The 24,576-nt window shown below is 34.2% G+C and overlaps 1 protein-coding gene across 2 annotated transcripts in view; it reads right to left on the reverse strand.

Moving 5' to 3' along the window:
* DMD (dystrophin) overlaps positions 1-24,576 on the reverse strand; it is a 1,921,557-nt gene that overhangs the window by 1,690,937 nt on the left and 206,044 nt on the right. For both annotated transcript variants that reach the window (XM_044670154.1, XM_044670155.1), the window contains exon 10: positions 10,694-10,844. In XM_044670154.1, coding sequence (XP_044526089.1) covers positions 10,694-10,844 — 151 coding nt within the window. The remainder of the gene's footprint in view (positions 1-10,693; positions 10,845-24,576) is intronic.

Here is a 24,576-nt window from a genome sequence, read left to right on the forward strand (position 1 = left end):
GGGAGAGGAGAGGAGAGGAGAGGAGAGGAGAGGAGAGGAGAGGAGAGGAGAGGAGAGGAGAGGAGAGGAGAGGAGAGGCAATGCTACATTCATATGATTCAACAGAACAGTTTGACAACCTGCCTGGGCTAAACCAGTCTTGGGGAACTTTTCCCTCTGGAAGAACTGATAGCAGATGGTGAAGTGTCTGTCTCTCCTTTTCCCCCTCCTTTTGTCTAGGAGGGTAGATGGAGGGCAGATGTTAAATCCAAAGTTTTCTGTTCTTTAATGTTTATTTACATTTCTGTTTAATTAGTCCTAAATGCCAGTGAGATAAAATGATAAATAATAATTACTTCTGTTCCATGTGCTTCATTATGTGAAATGGGAAGCCAGAATGAAGAAGGCAGTGAAAGTACATATATGATGTGTACAGACCCTCTTTTTCTCAATTGCCGGGACTGATTAGGGACTGACTAACTATATAAGGGAGAATCTTATTAAGCATGTGTTTAATAAAATTTTTCAACGTAAGATAAAGAAAATAGGAATATGGTTCCTCTTTTTACTCTCTCCCAAAATGTAATGTAAAAATAGCAGTGGCTATCTGGAGAGTCCTGAGCTAGATCTCGTGGTCATATTGCTTTTCCCATTATTCTATTCCATACAGGCTCAGAAAAAACTTTTTGGAATTGGAACTGGCAGTTGACTAGGAAGTAGGTCATCCTCAATGGGAGGTCAAGGGGAAATGCTTGCAAAAGAGGAAAGGGAGTGAAATAACTATTGTCCCTCCTGTATTAATTAGCAGGTGAATTTTTCTACTTTATATGATCAAACCTCATAGACTCACTATTATACATGACCACCCTTCTACCTAGAATCTCTCTTACTCTTATTGTCTTTCCTACTTTTCCAGTTCTCTGCCAAATCCTAAGGCTAATCACTCAAATATGATTTCTTAAATGAAATTTTCTTTGACCACCCAGCCAGAAGTAACCTTTCCTTCTTTTGAACTCTCAAGGAAACCTACACTTCTTTTATGCATTTATTACATTTTATTTTTTATTTTTATTCATTTGAGTAAATACTTTATCTGTGATTCTATATTTTATGATCTTTGATGACAAGGTCTTTATTACTCACTATTCATTTCTATAGCCAAGTGCTTCACACAAAGAACTGAACTTAGTAGGCATTCAATAAATGGTTTTTAATGTTGAATGAAGTGTTCATTTTCAGGTCATAACCATTATTTATGCACCTACACAGTATGGCACTGGAGATATAAAGGCAAAACAAAACTTATCTTTTTTTTCAAAGCTTGAATAAATAATTTGCCCTGGACCGTTTACAAATGGAGACATATGAGGCTTTTCAGGAGGGTCTATTTCTCAGGTCTCTGGGTCTCAAGTAAACAGTGATAAAAGACTTAAATGGCAACAAATAAGATATATTCTACAGGCCTTGGTGTAAGCAAGAGTTTGACTGAGATCCACAACAGAGAATTACAACCTATGCATTTGAAATGATCAATCAATACATTAACATAAAGAATTACAGCAAACTATATTTAGCAGTTATTTTGGGGAATCTGTATAACCCTTCATTGGCATGTGCTTGTGATAGCCCATTGCTGTTTTAATGTCTTTTAGCTTATGAACATATTTTCCAAGGAAAAATTACATATATTTTGAAAATGTATTTTATCATGTTTCTTAATGCATCTTTTGTGAACAGCAGTTCACATAAAATATATTCCCAACTGTTTTATAGTTAAGCGATCCATTTACATTATAAATATTGCATGAACTTGTCAAATAAACAAATTTAATTGGCATAGGTTCAAGAGAAAAGACTGTCAATGAGCTAAAGAGACAAAAGGTGTCCCAATTTCCCTTTCTTGTTTCTCCCTCCTTTGTTGTCCCTCATACCAAGTGAGTAGTTATAAAGAAAAATGCATCATTTATGGTAGTTAAGTTTAAAAAAAAAAAGTAATAGAGGAGGCAGTCAGGTGACTTGGATTGAGACCCAGTCCTAAATGGGAGATCCTGGATTGAAATTTGACCTGAGATACTTCCTAGAAGTGTGACCCTGGACAAGTTACTTGACCCCATTTGCCTAGGACTTATCACTCTTATGCCTTGGAACTAATATTCAGTATTGATTCTAAGATAGAAGGTAAGGGGTTTAAAAAAATGAAAGAAAAATTAAATGCTTCTAAACTAATATGAAGTTGAAGACAGGCAAATTTTAATTAAAATCTATTAAACTTGTTATTTTTTATTAACATTTTTTCACAATAGCATTTCTTATTGGCCAGCCTGGGGATTAGACTGCATATATTAGCAATGCTTGCCATCAAGTGGCAGACTCAGTCTCTTGCCAAATTCTGACTTTCTGAATTAGTAGGACCTACCTTAACTTGAGCTTTGCTGGCCTTCAAGACTCCATGGTCACTCATAAGGCACTGGAATAAGACTTGAGCACATTGACTTTGTCTAGATTTTTTTATTATTCTTTTTGCTTCAGAGGTCTAAATCTTATTCATAAAGTTAAACATAATGCAAGATTCTACATGGTATCATTCTACAAGGACATGCATTGGGCTAGAGACATTTAATGAATGTTTATTTAATTGAATTTTCACACTATAGACCAGGGTGGGCAACCTTTTTGGCCGTGAGAGCCATAAACGCCACATTTTTTAAAATGTAATTTCGTGAGAGCCGTACAGTGCTCACAGTGCCGCTCCTGTAACAGTTCCTGAAAAAAAAATTGACTTTATGGCTCCTGCAGAAAGAGCCGTATCTGGCCCTCAAAAGAGCCAGATATGGCTCGAGAGCCATACGTTGCCATCCCCTTCCATAGGCCCACGTTGATATTGGTCATTTTTTTTATTTAAAGGAGAAAAATTGCAATGAAGGATAGTTTTAAAAAATAATAACAATGGCTTGACCCTGTAAAGAGGCTGTGAGTATACTAAGAGCACTTGGGACCACTGGTCCATTTGGGGAAGCCCAATTCACAACTGGAAGTCCCCTTTCACACATTCTCTGCCTTGCTGACAATTTTATGTGTACCATATGTTAGCATGATCAGGGAGTCAAAGCAAGCAAAATGCAGGAGCACTAAAATAGCAGATGCTGCCAATCACCCTCATGAGAATAATCGCCTTGCTCTAATTGAGGCTGAATGAAAGTAGTAGATAAAAGTAGTCCAGTGTTCCAGGCAGGTGTTCCTAAAATGGATTTTATGTTATGGCAATAAAGTTGATTGGATTACCAGGAGGGAGAAAAAAAAGTACTTGGATGAGCCCTTCACATAGCAAAGCAAACCTGAGAGGAAATATATCTTCGTAAAAAGAGCCAAGAATTAGTAGCCAACTGGGTTCAAATTCCAACTCTAAGACAATAACAACGTGATGTTTGGCAAATCACTCTTTGAACCTCAGGCTCCTCATCTGTAAAATGGAGATAATTATAGTTCATGTAATTCATAGAGTGTTATAAGGAAAGTTCTTTGTAAAGCTTAAATCATTGTATAAATGTGAACTACTTTTATTCCCTGAGTATCTCTTGTGCCAGGATGATTTTCTCTGGGTTTTCATTACCCTGTGTTTGTTGTTTATATCCCAAGGAAATTACTGAGAATTGTGCTGTGCTGCAAGCTAACTGACCTCTCAGTTAAGGAGTTTCCCAATGTGATGAAGACTAGGGCATAAGGTCAGATACCTCTGAGTCCTTGGCAATGCCTTTTAGCTCTTTTCTATCTTTATATCTATGTCCATGACCAAGGCTGTGGGAACTGGGCAATCAGGGCACGTAGCTCTGACATTGTAACCTCTTCTGGGTCTTTATTAGTACAGAATTTCTGTGTAGTTCTGTTCCTTGAAACATTTTTTCTTAACTTGATTAAAATATAGAAGCAATGTCTGAGATCTATTTCATGGAAAATAATCTATTGAATGCCTTTTTATAACCACATCCTTCTTGGAGCTTCTGGAGATAATAACATGACTTGGTTAAGCCTTATCTATGTTTGAATGGTTTTTTTTAAGCAAACCCTTTCCTTCTAATTTAGAACTAATAATTAGTTCCTAGGCTGAAGGGCAGAAATGGTTAGGCAACTGGGGTTATGTATTTTCTTTGTCTTTCATTGTCTCTTTCTTCCTTCCATGAAAGAGGATTGGTTCAAAAGAGGAGAAGCCATTTCCTTCTCTACAGTTAGCTACTTCCTATGCAAAGTAATGAATGGCTCCTCTTCCCTTTGCTCAGTCTTTGTTGGTGTCCTTGTGTATCCAGGGTCACACAACAAGAAACTGTATGAGGTCACATTTGAACCCAGGACCTCCATCTCTTTATTCACTAAGCTACTTAGTTGCCCCCTGAATGCTATTTTTAATCCTCTTTAATGGCTGGGGACACAAGAAGAAGAATAGGACAGAGCTAAAGAAATTCAGAGAGATTAGGAAGGAATGTTTCAGTGTGAAAAAGCCTAGAAGAAGTGTTAGCAGAAATGAAAGTCACCACACATTCTTTTTAAGTCCGATTGATATTTCCATTCAATTGTGACTTCCTTTTTTTACTAATCTGAAATATTTTAGGATTTTTAAGCTAAAGACGGATAGCATGCAGTGACAGACCATTGTGAATAATAGACCTGGTGAGCACTGACTTGCCAATTAATACATGCTTTATATACTTTTTACTTCATGTATCTTTTTCTCCCCTCTTTCATTTATCATCATCATCAGTCATTCACTAAGGCTCTTGAGAAATAATGAATAACATTAATTATTTCACTAAAACTAGGTGGTAGTGAGAAACCTTTCAAACTCTATGTCCTACCAAGGGGATGAACATAATTAGTTACCCAGTCACCCTTCTCTCAGTAGTACTATAATGCCTGAATTGCTAAGGAGATTAGAAACTGAAGAAGAAACTCTCCTAGAGTTAATTGGTCAGTAATGTTTTTTAATTTGTACTTTAGAGATTTATGTTTGAAATTTTCAAGGAGAGTTTAATAGTTGATCTTGGATCTACATAAGCAGTCAAGTGTCCAGAACAGAACCAAGTCTTCATTTCATGTTCCCATGCCCTTTCTTTCAGAGACTCTGCTAGGTTGATGCTGCTGTTGCTATTAATACATGGGATGGGCAGAAAGAGTGTCCTAAAGAAACTGCAGAAGACAAGTGTGAGTCAGTGAAATAATCCAATCACTCCTCTGAGATATTTGATTCTCCTGTTTCTGTGATGCAAATGGGAGCAATTCTTATTAACTGTCAAACTCCTTTGCATTCTGTCTCTTCTTTCCATGAAGAGAGATTGGTTCAAAGTAGAAGATATTTCCTTCTCTACAGTAGTTAGCTGCTTCCTACACAAAGTAATGACACCTCTTTCCTTTGCTTACTCACCTTTTGTTGGTATCCTTTTATTCCCCATTAAACAAAAGGGTAAGTTAGGTGGCATTGAACAGAGCACTGGATCAGGAGTCAGGAAGATGAGATCTAGCCTTATGCTTACTGCCTCTGTGACTGTGGACAAATCATTTAACTTCAGTCTACTTCATTTTTGTTCCCTATAAAATGGGGATATTAATAGCACCTACTTTCCAGGTTTGTCGAGAGTACTGAATGATATAATATTTGTAAAGAGCTTTGAAAACCTTAAAATGCTAGCCTTTATTGTTATTATTATAAAAAGAAAATCAGCTGGCTACTTATCTTCATTGTGTGATTGATGGGTTGAGATTTGGTTAAAGGCTTAAATCAGGAAAGAAAAGTAGAAAAATAAATTTAATTTAACCTGATTTTGAGGGGCTAAAGAGTGGCAGGCAAAATTGGTTTAACCAGGTATCATAAATGTAATGTGAAGAGAAAGTACTCCTAAAATAAAGTCCAAATTTCTACAAGAAACCGAATTTATAGAAATAAGTAATATAACTAGAAATTGACTCCTAGACCCCCTATATATAAGCTCCTGAAGCAAAGGTAAAGATTATGGAAAGGGATGGAATTGATCTTACAGGACATAATTTACACATGAGTATAGGGTATTCTTAGTCAAGGAGATTGTGTGGGTCTCTTCTTATTAAAACTGGACCATAGCACTAGATGATACAATAGATATCACATATCACATTAAACTCAGACTTATTAACTAACTTAAATTTAAATCTGACCTCAGATTCTAACTAGATGTGACTAATTAATTTAGTTGAGGAAGTCAATTAACTTTTGTCTGCCTCAGTTTCTTCCTCTGTAAAAGGGGAATAAGAATAGCATCTAACTCCTTATGGTAGTTGGGCATATCATATGAGGTACATGTAAAATGCTTTGCAAACATCAAACTTCTCTTTACCAGATGAATAATATATCAGAGAATATTCCTTTATTTTCCCTTATATACTCTATATGTGGGAGCTTCTCTCCATGTATTTTTTATAAATTCCCTGAAGCAGATTTTTATGTGGAGACTTTACAGGCAATCCAATATTTACAAATGCCCAAGTCCTATGGGTTCAAACTAGCAGGTCAATCAACTCCCTCAACATTATTAAAATAAAAATGTTGAATAATTATAATTATCATAAAAATAATTTAATTGTAAATTTTTGCAGACATATCAAGTCGCTTTATGTTTCGTTGCTTAATATTTAGGTCATTTCTAGTAGATGACAATCTATTTTGTTTCTAATTGCTCCCAGAGAAGTAATTCCCAGTCATTCTCAGTAACTCATTTCTATGATTAATACTGGATTCAGGAAGGAGGTCAAAGAATGACTAGATAAAACTTGTGGGGCTCCAGTATTTATTGAGCACTTCTTGGAGCAGAATTCACTGGTTGTTTTTAGACTTGACCATCATTCAGAAGTGTGAATTAAGGAATGAGAATCACAGACTCCTAGACCTAGAAGGAAACTTGGAGATGTCAGCCCAATACTCTCATTTTCTAGATGAGGATAGTGGGGTCCACTATGATTTAATAACTTGTCCCAAACCACACAACTACTTTGTTAAAGCTATCAGTGAGCTTTAACATATCAGCTAGCTATGACAGAATACCACAATTTCCCCAAAGAATTGAATGCCTTGATCAGTAAACAGAAGTTTTAAGCTCCATCTCATTCTTCCTGTGCCATGTGACAGAAGGCTTCCCTTTCAAGGAGTCCCCAATCCACTTTCTGTCCATTAATGACATCTCAATTCCACTTTAGTTTCCAAATCCTCATGAGTGATTGCTTCTCCTTCAGAGGAAATTCTCCAGTTTCTTATCAATTTCCAAACCTTACTAATAAAAATTGCTCTCTCAGGATCAAAATTACAAGTCTGACTTCTATCTGACACATTCCACAACAGAAATGAGAGGTTCAATCTGCTCAGCTTCCCAGAGGTAATCATTCTTGGGTCCCCTCGTCTTAATATAAAGCTCAGTTTTCTCTCAAAGGCAATAGTAATGAAAAATGACTGATCACTTCCAAATTTTTCTGTAAATTGAAATTTCTGAAAATAGATAAGACATAAAAGGCTTTGGTGAATTTAATAGTAATACCAATACAGTGTCAACTGCATTAGGTAGCCTAATTACCAATTTGAAAGCAATGAGTCATCTTCCAGGTATTTCACAGCAGTTGAATTTCCAGTTGGCCACATAACAAAATGTTATGGAAATGAAGATAGCAAAGGGCACAGTCACAAAAAATGTTGAGTCCTATCTGTAATATTCATGCAGCACTTGAAAGATTTGCAAACATTTTTATCTTGACCTCCAATTACTACACAGGGAGAGAGCTTTCCAGCCTGAGCAAAATTTTAATCCAGGACCAGGACCACATCCTTTTCTTGCTTTGTTATCAGCTTTGGTTTCAATAAGAAAGCTAGAGGTGACCCTGAGATGTTATATATGCTTCCTCAGTGCTAAATGGCTCGAGTATTATATTACTTGAAGCAAGTGTGGATGCTGAAAAAAGGGAATACTATTCTAAAGACTTCAGTGACAGTCTCATATTTTTATTGTCAAAACTGTGAAAGTTCCTTATTTCATCCATCTACTCAATCTGCCTGTTCTTTAGTGGGAAACCTGTGTATGAATCATTGAGGGATTAAATAATGCTTCATTTTGAACATTTTCACCTAAAAAAATAGGTAGTGCATTTATCTTTCTTGGTTTTATTAAATACAGTAAAGGTGAACAAAAAGAAAAAAAATCACCTTTGTTAATATATACATTTCGGGAATTTATATCTTTTTAAATGTGGCTAATATTTGTACAATTCTTTTCTGTCAATTCTTTTGTCCATATTTACCACAACAATTAAGTAACACTTTTCCTGATAGTCTCTAAATTTTTTTTCATGGTAGTATGTCTTAGCTGATATTTAACATTATAATGTGTTTTCTTCTATGGATTGGATGTAAACAATATGCCTGCATGTGGTTGAAGTTTAAGTATTTAAAAAAAAAGTTCCATTTGTGCTGGTAGTAGGTAGCAAATTTGGTTCCCAGTTTACAAGTACCCTCCACTGATCCTCTTCTTTCTTGTGAAGAATTGAATAGTGTTATAGCTTCTTCATCCAGCTTCTTTTGTGAAGAAAAGGGCAACTTCTTGGCAGTACTTTTCTTTTTTTTTTTTTTTGCTTGTCTGTGGAGTGTGAAATTCAGTTGAGAAGGAGGTGTTTTGGTCCTAAGTAAAGGGTGCTTTGAGACTCTACTGTCTGCTTTGCCAATGAAAAACCATATATGAGCTTTACCTGTCTACCAGGAACTCCTAGAATAACCTGGCCTCATATGTTTTCTGACAGTTCTGAAAACAGCTTCTTCTTCAAACCAATTGCCCCTTCCCTTCCTAGCTGACCCTATAAGTGCTCTGTTTGGCCATGCAGAAAATACCACTTATAATCACTTTCAAGAACTGCATACCATTTATGATTAATTACCATGTAGTACAAGACTGGCAATTCACATCATTAGATGTCTGTCATTTTTACTTTGTTGTATGTTTTAGTCTCTAACAAAAACTATGTTCATGTATGATAAATCTTGATAGTTTCCAAAATAGCAAGGTCATCTACTTATAATTTAAAAAATAAAATAAAAGAGGAGACATTGTTACTTCTCCTTGGTAAACATATAGGACGTAAAGACAATGAATCATCTATGAAATAGCAGGAAATTTAGGATTCACTTAGGGAGACAGTTGAAATGCCTTCTAGTAGGTAACATTTGTAGATTTGCTATCTTTGGGAAATTCATTAAACAAACTAATGACATCTAAGATAGCTAACTGGTTAGAATGATCATCCATAACTGCATAGTTATAACTAGAATAAGAAAACAATGGCTTTGTCTTAAAATGTGGAAATTTAAATGGCATTCATAGCAATCACAGTGCTGCAATAGGGGAATAACAACTGAGCTTTACTCTGAGTAAGCAAGAATAATCCATTGAAAGAGGATTGTATTAGATGTACTGCTTTCTTTCCTTAGCAGCCAGAATCCCAAATGAGGATGTTATTTGACCAATTTCTCTGAGCTCTCTCAAATGAATTTGTGCTAAAAAGTTGATGCGTTTTGTACCACTTGCTTGGCCAAAAGTTTACTAGTTAATGACTCTAAACCAGGCAACATCAAAGGTAGAAAAAGACAATCTTGGCAAAGTTTGCTAGTTTTTAGGGTGCCTTTCTTGATTAAGGCTGGCCTTTAGCTCCTGGGAAGCTATGTACTGACTACTTTGTTTAATACCAGTAGGGCTCAGCCCCTTCTGCCTGAGCAACAAATCTGGGGCTCAGGGCATAAGGAAAAGTCATGAGGAGTGGACAATTTAAGAATACTGTGGGATCTCAAAGTCTTCAACCCTCAGTGATGTGTCTAAAAGTAGTCTAAAAGAAGGAGAGAGCATTTGTAGCAACAATAAGCAAGCAAAACAAAAATCAATAGATACTCTTGAATAACAAAAAAACTCATAACTAATACACATATAATGCATAATACATATTATAGGTACATATATTCCATGTATTCACACACACATACACACATATTCAGATATACTCTCGTATACTCATTTTTCTCCCTGAAAGACCACTTGCCACATCTCAGCAACAAAGTTGTAGAATACTTGGAACATTCTACCATATGTGAGCTATGATGCACTTTAAATCCTAGCCAGATGATGAGGTTATCAAACACAGGCCAAATGACTAAATATGCTAGCTGGCTAAAGAGTTCATAAGAGCAAATGAACATAGAGACAAAATAAATATAATATGGGAATAATAATTTCCAAAGATGCTGCCTTTTTTTTAACCAACATGCTACTATAATGGCATATTTTGCTCATTTTAAATGAGGTTTTAGACATTTATTAAGATTTTCAGGGAAAATAGAAAGAAATCTCAGTCATATTAAAAAAAAATAAATTGCATTCTAATCTCTAAGGTCCCTTTCTTCCAGGTAAGTCAGGAAATTTAAATACATTTCATTTTTCACATTGTTTTACTCTTGCAATATATTTTGATTGTTTTCAAATATGAGTAGTCCACTCTTATTTTACTTGAATAAAGGAAAGCTCAAAAGATCAGTTTAATAAATTTTAAAAATATGAGCAGAAATCCGACAGGACTAGTTTTATAAATATGCAATATACTTAGATGTATTTAAATAAACATATTTATACATTCCAGCAGTAGAGAAAATGCCTTAAATTTTATATCTAACCTTATGTTGTTGGACTTGGCGCTTTAGGTCTTCAAGATCAGGACCTAGGGGTTCTTCTTCCATTTTCTTTGTCCTGGCTTCTGTTTCTGATAACCAGTCAGTTAAATGTGTTAGTTGCTGGTTCTGAAGATCCATTAAAACTTTGTGTAAACTGAAAAATAAAAATAAGTAAATGACACCTACATTAATCATGATTTAATTATTAATATTCAAATACATCATGATGAAAATATTGCTTAATAATTTTTTAACATTATCCATTTGTATTTGAAAATATTAACTAAATTATCCAAAGTAATCAGAGGGACTTAAAACCAGATACTTAATCACTAGATGATGTGTCCTATTCCTAAATGTATGGAGAAGAGGGAAGATGGTGTTCTATAATAATGAAATTACTTATACCTACTCTCATGAAATCAAATATTATTGATGTATCAATTACATGTAATGATAAATTATTCTTTTTGAAAATATAAAATAGCTAATAACTTCTTGTTCTAATGACATTAGAAATACCTGTCTGAAACATCTGCTTCTATAAGTAAACTAGTAATTGGCTATTACACATGTACATATATATTAAGTATGTAAAATATTTAATATAAACAATATATTGTAACATAATTATTATGTATGTGTATTTATTCATTGGAAATTAATATGGAAATAATATAGAAAAATGTATTCATATTATTATAGCATTCACATTATTTCCTCTCTAGATAAATACTGTGCTTTAGTAGATAGCAGGCTAGATTTGAACTTAAGTCCTTGGTCCTGACACCAATTAATTATATGACCACTGAGAGCCACCTAACTTCTCTTTTTGCCCAGGCAACTCTGTAAGATTTTAAATTACAGATGAGTTGATCAGTGTAATTGGACTAGTAGAGGGAATTTACAAACTTGGAGTCATTTATATCAGTGGGATCACAGACACAGGAGACCACAACTACTTTTTTGTTTGTTTTATTTCTTTCTGTTTCATTGTTATAGACTCTTCGATGAATAGCTTTCATAAAATGTGGAACTCAAGTGTGATCTAGCTAAAGAAAAATCAATATGGCAAACTCCAAACAATAAAAAAGATGCAACAGACTAATAATTCACATTTTAAAAATGATTATTCATTTTGTAAAATCATTTACTGCAGCCAAAATGCAGTGCATTCTACAATTATATCTCTGTCTAGTTTCACTCCATAGAACGTATTGCCCTTCCCAGGTTAATTTTTATCTTCTCTCTGTCTCTGTCTCTGTCTCTGTCTCGTTCTCTCTCTCTCTCTCTCTCTCTCTCTCTCTCTCTCTCTCTCTCTGTCTCTATCTCTTTCTCTCTCTCTCTCTTTCTCTCTCTCTTTCTCTCTCCCTCTCTCCCTCCATATATACATACACATATATATATATATATATATATATATGTATGTATATATGGAGATATAGCATCTCCATGCTGCTAACTCAAGCCATGATTGATAAACTCTCATCACCTCCCATCCTCCTTTTCTTTCTGATTGTAGGGTTAGAGGATGGAGAATCAAAATCCTCCCAATGCCTTCCTTATGGATTGAAAAAAAATTGGCCTTTTGGGTCCACTCCACTCTTGCATCTGTTGCTTTGCCTGGTTTTAACTCCAAGGAATTTGATGTCCTCTAGACTCCTCCTCCCTCTTCCTGATTTCTTTTTTACATGATCTCCTCCCATTAGATTATAAACTCCTTGGAGTCAGGGACTGTATCAATTTTTTATTAATTGTATCTCTGTTTATTATTGTTCAGTTATATCCTACTTTTCATGACTATTTGGGGTTTTCTTGACAAAGATCCTGGTGTGATTTGTTATTTCCTTCTCAGCTCATTTTATAAATGAGAAAACTGAAGCAAATAGGTTAAGTGATTTGTCCAGGGTCTCACAACTAGTAAGTGTCTGAGGTCAGATTTGAAATGAGGAAGATGAATATTCCTGGCTTCAGGCCCAGCACTATGGCACCACCTAACTGCCCTGTATCTCCAGAGCAAAGCACAATTTCTGGCACATAGTAGGTACTTAATCAATGTTTATTGGATTTGATTGAATTGGTCATTTAGGTCAGTCTTCTGTCTGATATTTAAAAGAAAGTGATTTACTTGCGCTTTTAGGAACACAGTTCTTATACAACTGAATTTTAATGGATGTCCCCTCTCTAAATTTATATTTTTACTTTATTTAAAAAAGGATTAAATGGTAATGTTTTTGTCTTTGTTTTTTTACCTTCATGGAAAGATTCTCTGCTCTAGCATCTTTCAAATGTGGAATCAAACACCAAAACTTCTTCCTAAGATTAAATCTTGAACAGGAGATGCAATGCCAATTTTGCAACATAAATTTTTGACTTTATAAAACAAATGTGTCTCTAAAGAACTGATCTGTTATAAGATGTTTAAATGACCAGATAAGGTAATGATAGGTCAGTGTATTTGCTGAGTGAAATTTCTCCTTATGCTTTCTTGTACTTTGGCATCAAAATATATTTATATTAATATTGAAGAAAGGATCTACAAAATTATTTTCACTCCAAGAATTATGTCAAAATTTAAGACTCTAGATCTCCTTATATTGACATAGCTGTTTCTATAATTGTAAAAACTAATATATTTCTGAACATTTTTATCTTTTGACAAATTTTAATGATGTCTATTGCAAGAAAATCCAACATTGACTTAGTTTTTTCCAAATTATTTTTCACATTAATTTTCTATTTATTAATAAGTTTATTAGACAAACTACACATTTCTAATCCTGAATTGTTGACTAAGTTGAATGGGAGTTGTTGTTTTGTAGTGCTTCAATATGCTGGACTGATGATGTAAACTCCATTGTGGGAGAGGCTACAGACCTCACTTCTGATTCAAGTTAAAATGTAACAGATTTGCCTTAAGAAAATGTTTGGCACCCAGGTAGACATTTTGTAACTGATTCTTGTGGGCTAATTCATATATTAATAGGAAGGTCCTTGCAGAGGTATTCAAAAAAGGACAAATGTCTAAAGTCTCAACTGTTCTGCTTATCTGTTCTTGGTGGATCTCTTTGACTCTTTCACTGTTGGTGTCCCGTGAGAGACAAGACTATAAGGAGAGAATCCTTGGGCATTCTCCTGTCTAAACCCATGTGGCCCCATGTAAAAAGATCTTGGTTGCCTGCCTCAGAAATTGTTTTTCATTTTAAGTGAAAGGATTATAGATTCAGACCTTGCAAGTTTTAAAAGGTCATGAGAATAGCTTCCTAGCACTCTAGATTCTAATTTTGTTGCCACCTCAGCATCAATTCTTTCTACAGTCATAAACTTGGTGGGACAAATGTTAAATAGAAACTGGGATGAATCAGATTCCATTCTCCCCAGAGAGAGCAGTGGGATAGGGTTGAATGTGACTCCATGGTATTATTTATAATTTTGCTTATATAATACTTTAAAATAAATATCTGTTTCTGAAAGTTAATTGACTTTAAGTGGACAAATGAAACTAGAAACTAATAGTGAAGAAAATAAAGTTGAGGAGGGTTCTAGCTGATACATATCTGAAATCTCTTAGGGTAACTTTAAGTCCTTGAAGGGGAAATGTAAACAAGTTGGCTCTGTGATAGTGGGCCAGAACATAATCACTAAACATCTAAACTAAATACATTAGAAGTTAATCTCTGCCTGAGGGCTGGGCTAGAGGACTAGAGCAGGTATTTAAAGTCTTGAAGCAAGAAGGTTATAGATAAGGAGAAAGAACATTTCAAGAATGGAAAACAGACAGTGAAGTTTCATGTATCAGGAACAGTAAGCTGACATTATTTTCTACCATGGTGTCATTCATTGGGATGGGAGGCAGGGCAGTCTAGACGAAGTCATTTTTACCAAACTAGCTTACCACTATTTAAACATGCTGAGTGTCTTTTTCACTTTCTCCTGACTTGGACTTTGTATTTGGACAGTCTGTTGCTTTTATGTCATGAAGAATCAGTCTTCTTTTTCACTTATATTTAATTAACATTCTTTACTACTCTTTGATGTCATAGTCTGTTTGTGCTCATCATTTGATTCTCCATCAACCTCTGTGTGATACTCATTTTCTGACAGCAATCCATCTTGCTCTCTTCCTATTTGATTTTTGGTACTTTATACTTATAATGTCTGTATAGATATTCTATATCCTCTCTTTCTTTGACTCTCCATATATGTACATATATGTTATGTGTATATTTCTATCCTCTATATATTGATCTATTTATACATCTTGTTGGGAAAATTCTAAATATTGTCCATTTAACTTTATGTCATAAACTAGGCAGCATTTGTCATCCACTCGTTTTATACTAAATAGGTGATTAAATTAGTCTACTTAAATGGTTATAGATCTCATCCAGGAGGGTTTTCAATGTTTCAGGACTTAATAAACATGTCATCTGCAAAAAGGAACATTCTGGAGGCTGTATCATACCATAGAGAATCTCTTTTCAATTTGGACTTAAAGCTGGATCCCCTCTAATACCAAGGAGAACATCTTTGGTAAACATGCATCTCTTGACTAAATTTATGATGTTAAGGTCATTGATTGTAAATATTTCATTTAAATTTTGCTTATCATCTCTAAATATTCTATTAAAAATGTTATCTCTTTTGAATGAAGTTGTATCATATCTTTAAAGTAATCTTAAATAATTTTAGTATGCTATATTAGAATTAGAATTTGGTAAATTAGAACAGATTACATCTTGCTTCAAAATTATTTAAGAAGGCCCTAAGATTCATTTCCTTTCTATATTATGTATTTTAAATGCCTCACTTTATTTGTCAATAATGGTTTGGTCTGGAGATGACAACAAGGGATCTCATAAAAGGAGTTATGCAAAAGGAGTATTTTTTCCCTCCTAACTAAAAATTCAAAACAGGAAGCAGATATGACTACAGGTTTGCCTACAATCAACCTTGTCAGATTATTTTTACTCGTCTGTCCTGATTCTTCCACCAGCAACTTGGTAGCACAGTAGCTAGAAAACCAGGAAGCCCTGAATTCAATTTGGTCTCAGACACTTGGAGCTGTGTGATCCTGGGTATGTCACTTAATCCTGTTTTTCTCGGTTGCTCCCTCTGTAAAATGAACTAGAGAAGGAAATGACAAATAACTATAGTATTTTTGCCAAGAAAACTCCAAATGGAGTCATGAAGAGTTGGACGCAATTGAAATGAAAGAACAGTAAGATCCATACAGTAAATTGCTATCCACATGTAAATTCTTTAAATTCTTCTTGTCTAGTCTCATGTAGTATCTATCCAAGAGCTTCTGCTCTTTCACACAAAATTAGGGAATGTTTTTTCAATGATTGTCATGAATGGATTAATTTCAAAGAAAAGACATACAACAGAGCATTGGGGACATATTCCCAGACATGGAAAGTAGGTAGTTCTGTTGTTCATTTGTCTGAGCATTTTGTCTGCACAATTATCCAAAAGTTCTATTCTATTAAAACACTCTCCTCACTCTGAAAAAGTCTACTAATCAGCTAGATCAGACCACCAGCCTCAGAGGGCTATGACACTGGTTTTTTCCAGCTACATCTAATTGCCTCCAACAAGAGCAGCCAAGGCTCAGAATGTTGCCTCCACTATATAATTTAAATATTTATTTCCATCTGCTAAACATTGCATCACTCTCTTGAGCTGCCTATTTGACACATTCTTCATACTTGACTCCACTGATGATAATTGCATAGTGTTTCTTCCTATTTACTTCCTGCTAGGCATGTGTATCTTAAAACTGTTAGATATGTCCCTGTTATCAGCCACAAGGAGCCCAAGATAATGAAATCTGAAATCCTGACACTGATCTAGCGCTCAGTCCAGGCAGGAGTCATCCATCTGATTCCATCTTACATCCATACTTACACATGGACAGTGTAAGAGACAACTAAGAAAAAGTAAGATCTAATGTTCTATGGAACCTCTGCAACTTTTAAATTCTCTAAATCAATATATTTTTGTGATTTTTTTGTATATAAACCTTGAAGTATTCAATAAAGGTTTATACCAACAAGTAAGTTTTTGCCATCTCTTGTTTAAAACTAGGACTCCATGTAACCTTTTGGAACTTTCTAGACCCTACTGTTTTCACTCCAGTTATCTTCTCAACAAGGTGGCAGAGTATCTCTAAAGCTGGGTCTTTGTAGTCAGAACTGAGTTCAAATTCAGCCTCTGACATTTCTAGCTGTATGACCCTGGGCAAGACACTTAACCTCTATTTGCTTGAGTCTCCTCAATTTCAAAACAGATAAAATAATAGCTCATAATGACACCAGGTTTTTGTGAGGATCAATTGAGAAAGTAATTGTAAAGCATTAAGCAATGAACCAATGTAGTTGCCATTCAATTGTTTTTAGTTGTGTCTGACTCTTCATGACTCCAACTAGATTTTCTTTTCTATTTTTTTAAGCTCTTACCTTCCATCTTAGCATGCCAGAAACAGGAAAACGTTATGTTTCATAATTTGTTTGTAAATCATTTTACAATTTACAATTCATTTTATAATTTTAAAATTAACATTATGTATTGGTTCCAAGGGAGAAGAGAATTAAAGGCTAGGCAGTGGGGGTTAAATAATTTACCCAGGCTCACAATCTAGGAAGTATATAAGGCCACATTTGAACTCAAGAAGATGAGTCTCCCTTACTCCAGGCCCAGGATTCTATCCTTTAGATGCCCTACCTGACAGAGTCAATCCTTAAAAAATGCTTATTCCTTTCCTGTGCCCCTTTCTTCCTTTCCTTCTTAGCAGATCACCTGAACTCTGTCCAAGGTCCTGAGACTGGAAGGATTTTTCTACTAACTTGACTGGAACCAGGATGCTACATTATTTCCTAACCATTTCCAAACCAGTCTGCAAAATATTACAGTTTCCTTCTTTTCTTCTATTATATTTCCACTTTATTGTCTTCCCTCTTCGGAGTGTAAATTCCTTGAGGTCAGGGGCTATTTGGCTTGCTTGCATTTATATTTCTATTACATATCATAGTGCCTGGCATATAGTTGGTGCTTACTACATGATTTGTCATTAATCATTCAGGAAGTGCTCTCCAAATTAAACTGGAGATCTGAATGATAAAGAAACCTGTTAGGGAAAAAAAGGAGCTAATAAGGGCAAGAAACTAATGAGCCAAGTCTTAGGGCCAGCTAAATGAAGGGAAACAGCTGGGACAAGTGTTTCAAATATTGCCCTATAATTCTGTTCAATTTGTTCTAGGCAGAAAAGGTTTGAGAAACAAAGTTAAATGTCAATCCAAGTCTGGTGTGAATTATCACTAACTAAATTAGTGACCTATGAATTAAAGAAATTTTCATGCTACCTATATCTTTCACTTAATAGGCTCCACTACCAAAATTAACAGTCAATTTTTATTAGTGTTAAGTTTTAAAATAATTCTTAGTTATCTACTTAAGAGGAAGTTTGAACTATTGGATAGACATCTGGACATGGATCCATGAAAACTTCAGCTAAAATGTCCCCCTTTTGACCCATACTGCCTGTAATTCAATTTCTCGGTGCTCAACATTTGAGTTTAATAAAAATTGCAGAGAAATTGTTCATCTGCATTGCAAGGAGAATTTCCTCTTCTGGGACTCACCTGTATTAATGAAATCATAAGTCTATTCTCCCATGGGTCAAGAATTTTGCCTAAATTCTTAGGTTTCACTGCCACCACTAAGTAAGTACTAGGTGCCAGGAATAGGAAGGCTGTTTGCTTTATAATTCATTAGTCATTTTATAATTTTAAAAGCAGAAGAAACAAATTTATTAATTTACAAATAATTTAAATAGAATACTCATAGATTGAAAGTCAAAGTTAAACTTATAAACTATCAAACAAAAGTAATCAATGAATTAAATGAATATGAAATATTCAACATTATTTAAATATATTCATATGTATATTTGACTATTCCCTATAGCCTTTTATTTAATAAATTAATTTAAAAGCTCTTTTAAAAAAATTTCACACTCCGTGCATGAAACATCAAAGAGAGTATGAATAGACAAGAAGGTAAAATCATACATTGCTCTCTATTGTGGAGGCTTATTAAGAACTTTAGGACACATAACCAGCTAGTGAGAGATAATCATTTAATATATTTGACTTCTTAGTCAAAAAAATCATTTTCTTAAGATGAAAAGGCTTAGATCAGTGATTCCCAAATTGGGCACCACCGCCCCCTGGTGGGTGCTGCAGTGATACAGGGAGGTGGTGATGCCACACTTTTTTTGTATTACATTCTATTCTGAGTTCAATAAATAGTTTCATAATTTCCAGGGGGTGCTAAGTAATATTTTTTCTGGTAAGGGGGCAGTAGGCCAAAAAAGTTTGGGAACCACTGTCAGATTAAACACATTTGATTTTTAAAAGGCACAAATACTGTTTAAATGGGAATTTGATTTGGAAATTATGTTCTTTAAAAATTATACTATACTCTTTAAGCAACACTTCTTTCCAGATATGTGCTGTTTCTTGAAAAGTAAAATTCTTATCTAAAAGGAGAAAAAAGCAATACTTTAAAATAGAACACAGCATTTGTTACTACTTTTAATTCTGGAAACAAGGCAATGGAACATAAGGGCATGTTTTGATGTGCCTGATGACAGAGTGACTGCAATGGATGGATTCTATATAAGCATAATCATGTTTTCCAAATGCAAATGTTTTTGTTTTTTTAACACATCAAAACTCAGTGGGAAAAAAAGAAACCTTAATGAACTTCTAATCAGAATGCGGAAGATTCTCAGAAACATTTAAATCTCTGTTTTTCAGATACTATAGAAATACTGTTTATGCTATCACTCTTTGCAGATGATGGTATACTTAAAGAACCGCAGAAAATCAACTAAAAGGCTAGTGGAAACAATTAACAACTTTAGCAAAGTTGCAGGGTACAAGATAAACCCACATAAATAATCAGCATTTCTATATACTCGGCAGCAGTAGTTAGAAAGAGAAACTCCATTTAAAGTCACTCTAGACCAGTGATGGGCAAACTTTTTAAAGAGGGGGGAAAAGGAAAGGAAATGCTCATCTGTCAGTCTGTTTCTAAGGCAACTCATTCAAAGTTCCATTGTATTGTATCCTACTCATTGTATTTGTCAGATTAGGAATAATGTCCCACAGCAGGATAGAACATTTCAGTTCCCCTCCCCCATCTGGCCTGTGAGCTGTAGTTTGCCCATCACTGCTCTAGACAATACAAAATATTTAGTAATCTATCTGTCAAGACAACCACAGGAATTATATGAACACAACTACAAAACACTTTTCACACAATTAAAACTAGATCTAAATAATTGGAAAAACATTAATTGCTTGTGGGTAGGATGAGCTAATATAATAAAATTGACAAGCATATCCAAATTAATCTACTTATTCAGTTCCATACCTATAAAACTACCAAAAAACTTTTTTATAGAATTAGAAAAAAATATAACAAAGTTCATCTGGAAGAACAAAAGATCAAGAATATCAAGGGAAATAATGAAAAAAATATGAAGGATGGGGGCCTAGCAGTACCAGGTCTTAAATTGTACTATAATGCAGTAGTCATCAAAACAGTATGGTACTGGCTAAGAGACAGAGGGTGAATCAATGGAATAGACTATGGGTAAATGACCTCAGCAAGCTAGAGGTCAATAAGCCCAGAGAACATGGCTTTTGGGACAAGAATTAACTATTTGATAAAAAAAAAATGCTGGGAAAATTGGAAAACAGTATGGGAAAATTAGGTTTAGCTCAACATCTTACACCCTATACCAAGTTAAATTCAAAATGGGTAAATGACTTAAATATAAAGAGTGAAATCATAAATAAATTAGGTGAACATGGAATAGTATACCTGTCAGATCTTTGGGCAAGGAAGGAATTTAAGACCAAGCAAGAGATAGAGAACATTGCAAAATGTAAAATGAATGACTTTGATTATGTCAAATAAAAAAAGATTTTGTACAAACAAAACCAATACAACCAAAATTAGAAGGAAAGCAACAAACTGGGAGAACATTTTTATAACAAAACTCTCTGACAAAGGTTTAATTTCCCAAGTCTATAAGGAACTAAGTCAAATTTAGAAAAAAAAATCAAATCATTCCCCAGTCAACAAATGGTTAAGACATGAATACATAGTTTTCACATGATGAAATAAAAACTATTAATAACCACATGAAAAAGTGTTCTAAATTTTTCATGATTCGAGAAATGCAAATTAAAACTCTTAGGTACTTTCTTACACCTAGCAGACTGGCCAATATTACAACAAAGGAAAATGATAATGTTAGAGGGGATGTGGCAAAAATGGGACACTAATACACTGCTGATGGAGTAGTGAATTGATCCAACCATTCTGGAGGGCCGTGTGGAACTATACGCAAAGGGCTTTAAAAGAATTCCTGTCCTTTGACCCAGCCATGCCACTGCTGGGTTTGTACCCCAAAGAGATAACCAGGAAAAAGACTTTTGCAAAAATATTTATAGCTGTGCTCTTTGTGGTGGCAAAAAATTAATGGTGGAATGGTTGAACAAACTGTGTTATCTGAAGATGATGGAGTATTATTGTGCTGAAAGGAATAATGAACTGGACGAATTCCATGTGAACTAGAAAGACCTCCAAGAATTGATGCAGAGCAAAAGGAGCAGAACCAGAAGAACATTGTACATAGAAAATGATGCATTATGGCACAATTTAATGTAATAGACTTTTCTACTAGTAGCAATGCAATGATCCAGGACAATACAGAGGAACTTATGAGAAAGAACTTTATCCACATCCAGAGAAAAACTCTGGGAACAGAAACACAGAAGAAAAAACATATGGTTAATCACATAGTTCAATAGGGATATGATTGGGGTTTTGATTTTAAATCTCTACTGCAAATATAAATAACGTTGAAGTAGTTGAACAATGACACATTTATAACCTGGTGGAATTGCTTGCCAGTTTTGTGAGGGGGGGAGGAAAGAGTGGGGTGGAGGAAGAATCACGAATCATGTAACCATGGGAAAATATTCTAAATAAAAAAGGAAGAAAAAATAAAAAAAATACTATTTATGTATGATGATTTGACTATTACTTTAAACTATGGAAATAATATTCTGAGAAGTCAATATCTATGCTATATCTGGCAATCTGCTGTATAGGAAAAATAAAAAGGAACCACATAATAAAACACTTTAGTTATAATATTGATTTGAATTCTCATAATGACTGATGTGATATTAACATATTTATTATACAACAAAATGACCATATAAACAGTTATCCTCATAATATTATTAGAAATAACAAGCACTAAGTCAAATATCTTAACACCTATTCTTAACATAAGGAAGTTCTTCAGTTAGATTCATAGAATTTTAGTCCAGAATCTTAATCCAATCTTCATCTACAGATAAAGTGAAGCACCAGACAGAATGAATGACTTGCCCTAGGCTACACAGCTTTCTTTATGCTATATCTAAATTAACCATTTAAAACAAAATTACTAGTTAATTAAAATAATGAAAGTAATGGATTTATTCAGTCAAAGCAACTTATTAACACATAGTCATAGTGTCCATTCTATTGATTTCATTCTCTATTTACTAACTTACAAAACCTCAGGCCTATATATGATTTATTCATCTGAGAAGCACTTATTAAGTTTCTACAGTATTATGTGCAAGGCTCTGGACATGCACAGAATAAATAAATAAATGCTCTCAAGGAACTCTTATTCTACTAAAGGCATATGAAATGTTTACATTAATAAAAATGTATATAAAATAAATATAAGGAAGGGGAAGAAGATAAGCATTATTATATTTTCTACTATGATCTAGGCACAATGCTAAAAATTAAAAAAAAAAACACAAATAAACCTCACTTCATTTGGTCCTAAAAACAGCAACCTTGAGAGGTGGCTACTATTAACCCTATTGTACAGTTGAGAAAACTATGTCCCTTGTTTAAACGTGCTAGTAAATGTCTGAGGTCATATTTGAACTCGTCTTGTTTACTCCAGGTCCAGCTCTCTTTAGGGCTCATGAACTCATTCACAATCCTATAGGAAGCCTTTCTAAGACTCTTCTTTGCTAGTATCCATCCACACACAAATTGCATCTACTGGTCTATTCAAATCTACCATTCACTTTCCTGTGAAAGCTTTCGACAAAATAATATAATTGGGTCACTTCTAGCAGCCAGGGGTGACAAGACTTCTCTGTCCTATTGATATTAAACAAAGTGTTTTTTGTTCACTGATTAAAATGTCAAATAGGAACAGACACAATAAATTAGTCATTTACAAGGCAAGAAAATAGAGCATTGATGTCAAAATCCTGTTCTAGTGCTACTTTCAAAGGTCTGCATATTTCAACAACTATTTAATTATTAGAAGCAAAATATTCAGATATGGAGAGTGACTAGATCTGTGATTTTATTGGCAAAGGGAGTACCCAGATAAGAAAACATTTTCTACCAATGCAGACTAAAATCTTCTTTGCAATTTATACTTTTAACTAGTTGCCCTGAATTAGACAGCCAGGATATGTCAGAGGTAGGACAAGAGTGCCGAGTTTTCCTGTTTCCAAGTCCAGCTAAACCAACACAGCCTTTTCTATGAATGTCAAGGGAGAAAATGAAATTAGAATATAACCTATTGTGATATACCTTTACATTTTGATTATAAATGTTCATGATATTAAAATTTATATATCATTTAATCACCTAACCCAAAACTGAATATGGGAAAATTACATGTAAGTCCATTTATTTGCCATTTTCACAAAATGAAATGAAATGTCTCAGTAGCTGGCCCACAGTTCTACTTTTTCTTGGTGATAGCTCTAAGCTTTGAGAAGTATAAAGTTAACCACAGGAAAAAAGAGTATATAGACACAGATTTATATATATAGACACATATATGTGTATAGATCTCTGTCTCTTTTTCTGTCTAATTACCTACCTTCAAAACTCTAATCATATATCAAATTATTATACTTAGTACCTGACTCTACGTGAAAATCTCAAAGTCCATTCTTTGGGTTATCTCTTAAGCTCTGTTAACTCTTTTATGAAAAATTGGAAATTAGATTGCTTCAGAAATCTTGTAAATGTGGGAGACCCTGACAATGCATTGCTTATCTATTTCTATCTTCATGTCATGCTGAGATATGAACTCTCTTAAAATGAAAAAAAAATTGTTTTTGATCACAGGAGCACATAATACAATTTCACAGCAGGGCTCAAAATTGATAAGTTGGAAAAAGTTTAAGATAAAAAATGTGGCAAATCTTTAAATTTTTTAGTATTGGAATATTTAAGAATAATAAAGCTTTCATTTTCAACTTAACTTGATTTTTGTTATTCACTGCAAATATATATGCTTATTAAGTAAGTGTTACTATTTGGTTCATCTATGTAGAAACATATTTACTAAGACCTAATATTATAACAGTATTCTGACCTAAAAATCTTTGGTTTCATTTAAATAAGTAACTTCAGCAATATTCCCTGGAAGAAAAGAAAGCTCAAAAAAGAGATCTTTATTCCTTTAAATCAGGGTACAGTAACCTTGTTTACTGAGTTTAGAAAAGTAATTAAGAAAGATCTATCTTAATTTACCTTTGATCAGATTGAAAGGACTGTCAGAAGGAAAGAATAAAAAAGGAATTTTCTCTTTGTTAACCAAAGGAAATGTCCCTCAGTTTATCAAGGGCTAAATCAAGAGAGGTGTCCATTTATTTACCCTGTAGGGTAGTTTTTAAGCAAAACAGATCTCTCTCTCTCTCTCTCTCTCTCTCTCTCTCTCTCTCTCTCTCTCTCTCTCTCTCTCTGTCTGTCTGTCTGTCTCT

This window comes from Gracilinanus agilis, chromosome 3 (genome assembly GCF_016433145.1).
Source record: "Gracilinanus agilis isolate LMUSP501 chromosome 3, AgileGrace, whole genome shotgun sequence".
In the NCBI taxonomy this organism is placed as follows: domain Eukaryota; kingdom Metazoa; phylum Chordata; class Mammalia; order Didelphimorphia; family Didelphidae; genus Gracilinanus; species Gracilinanus agilis.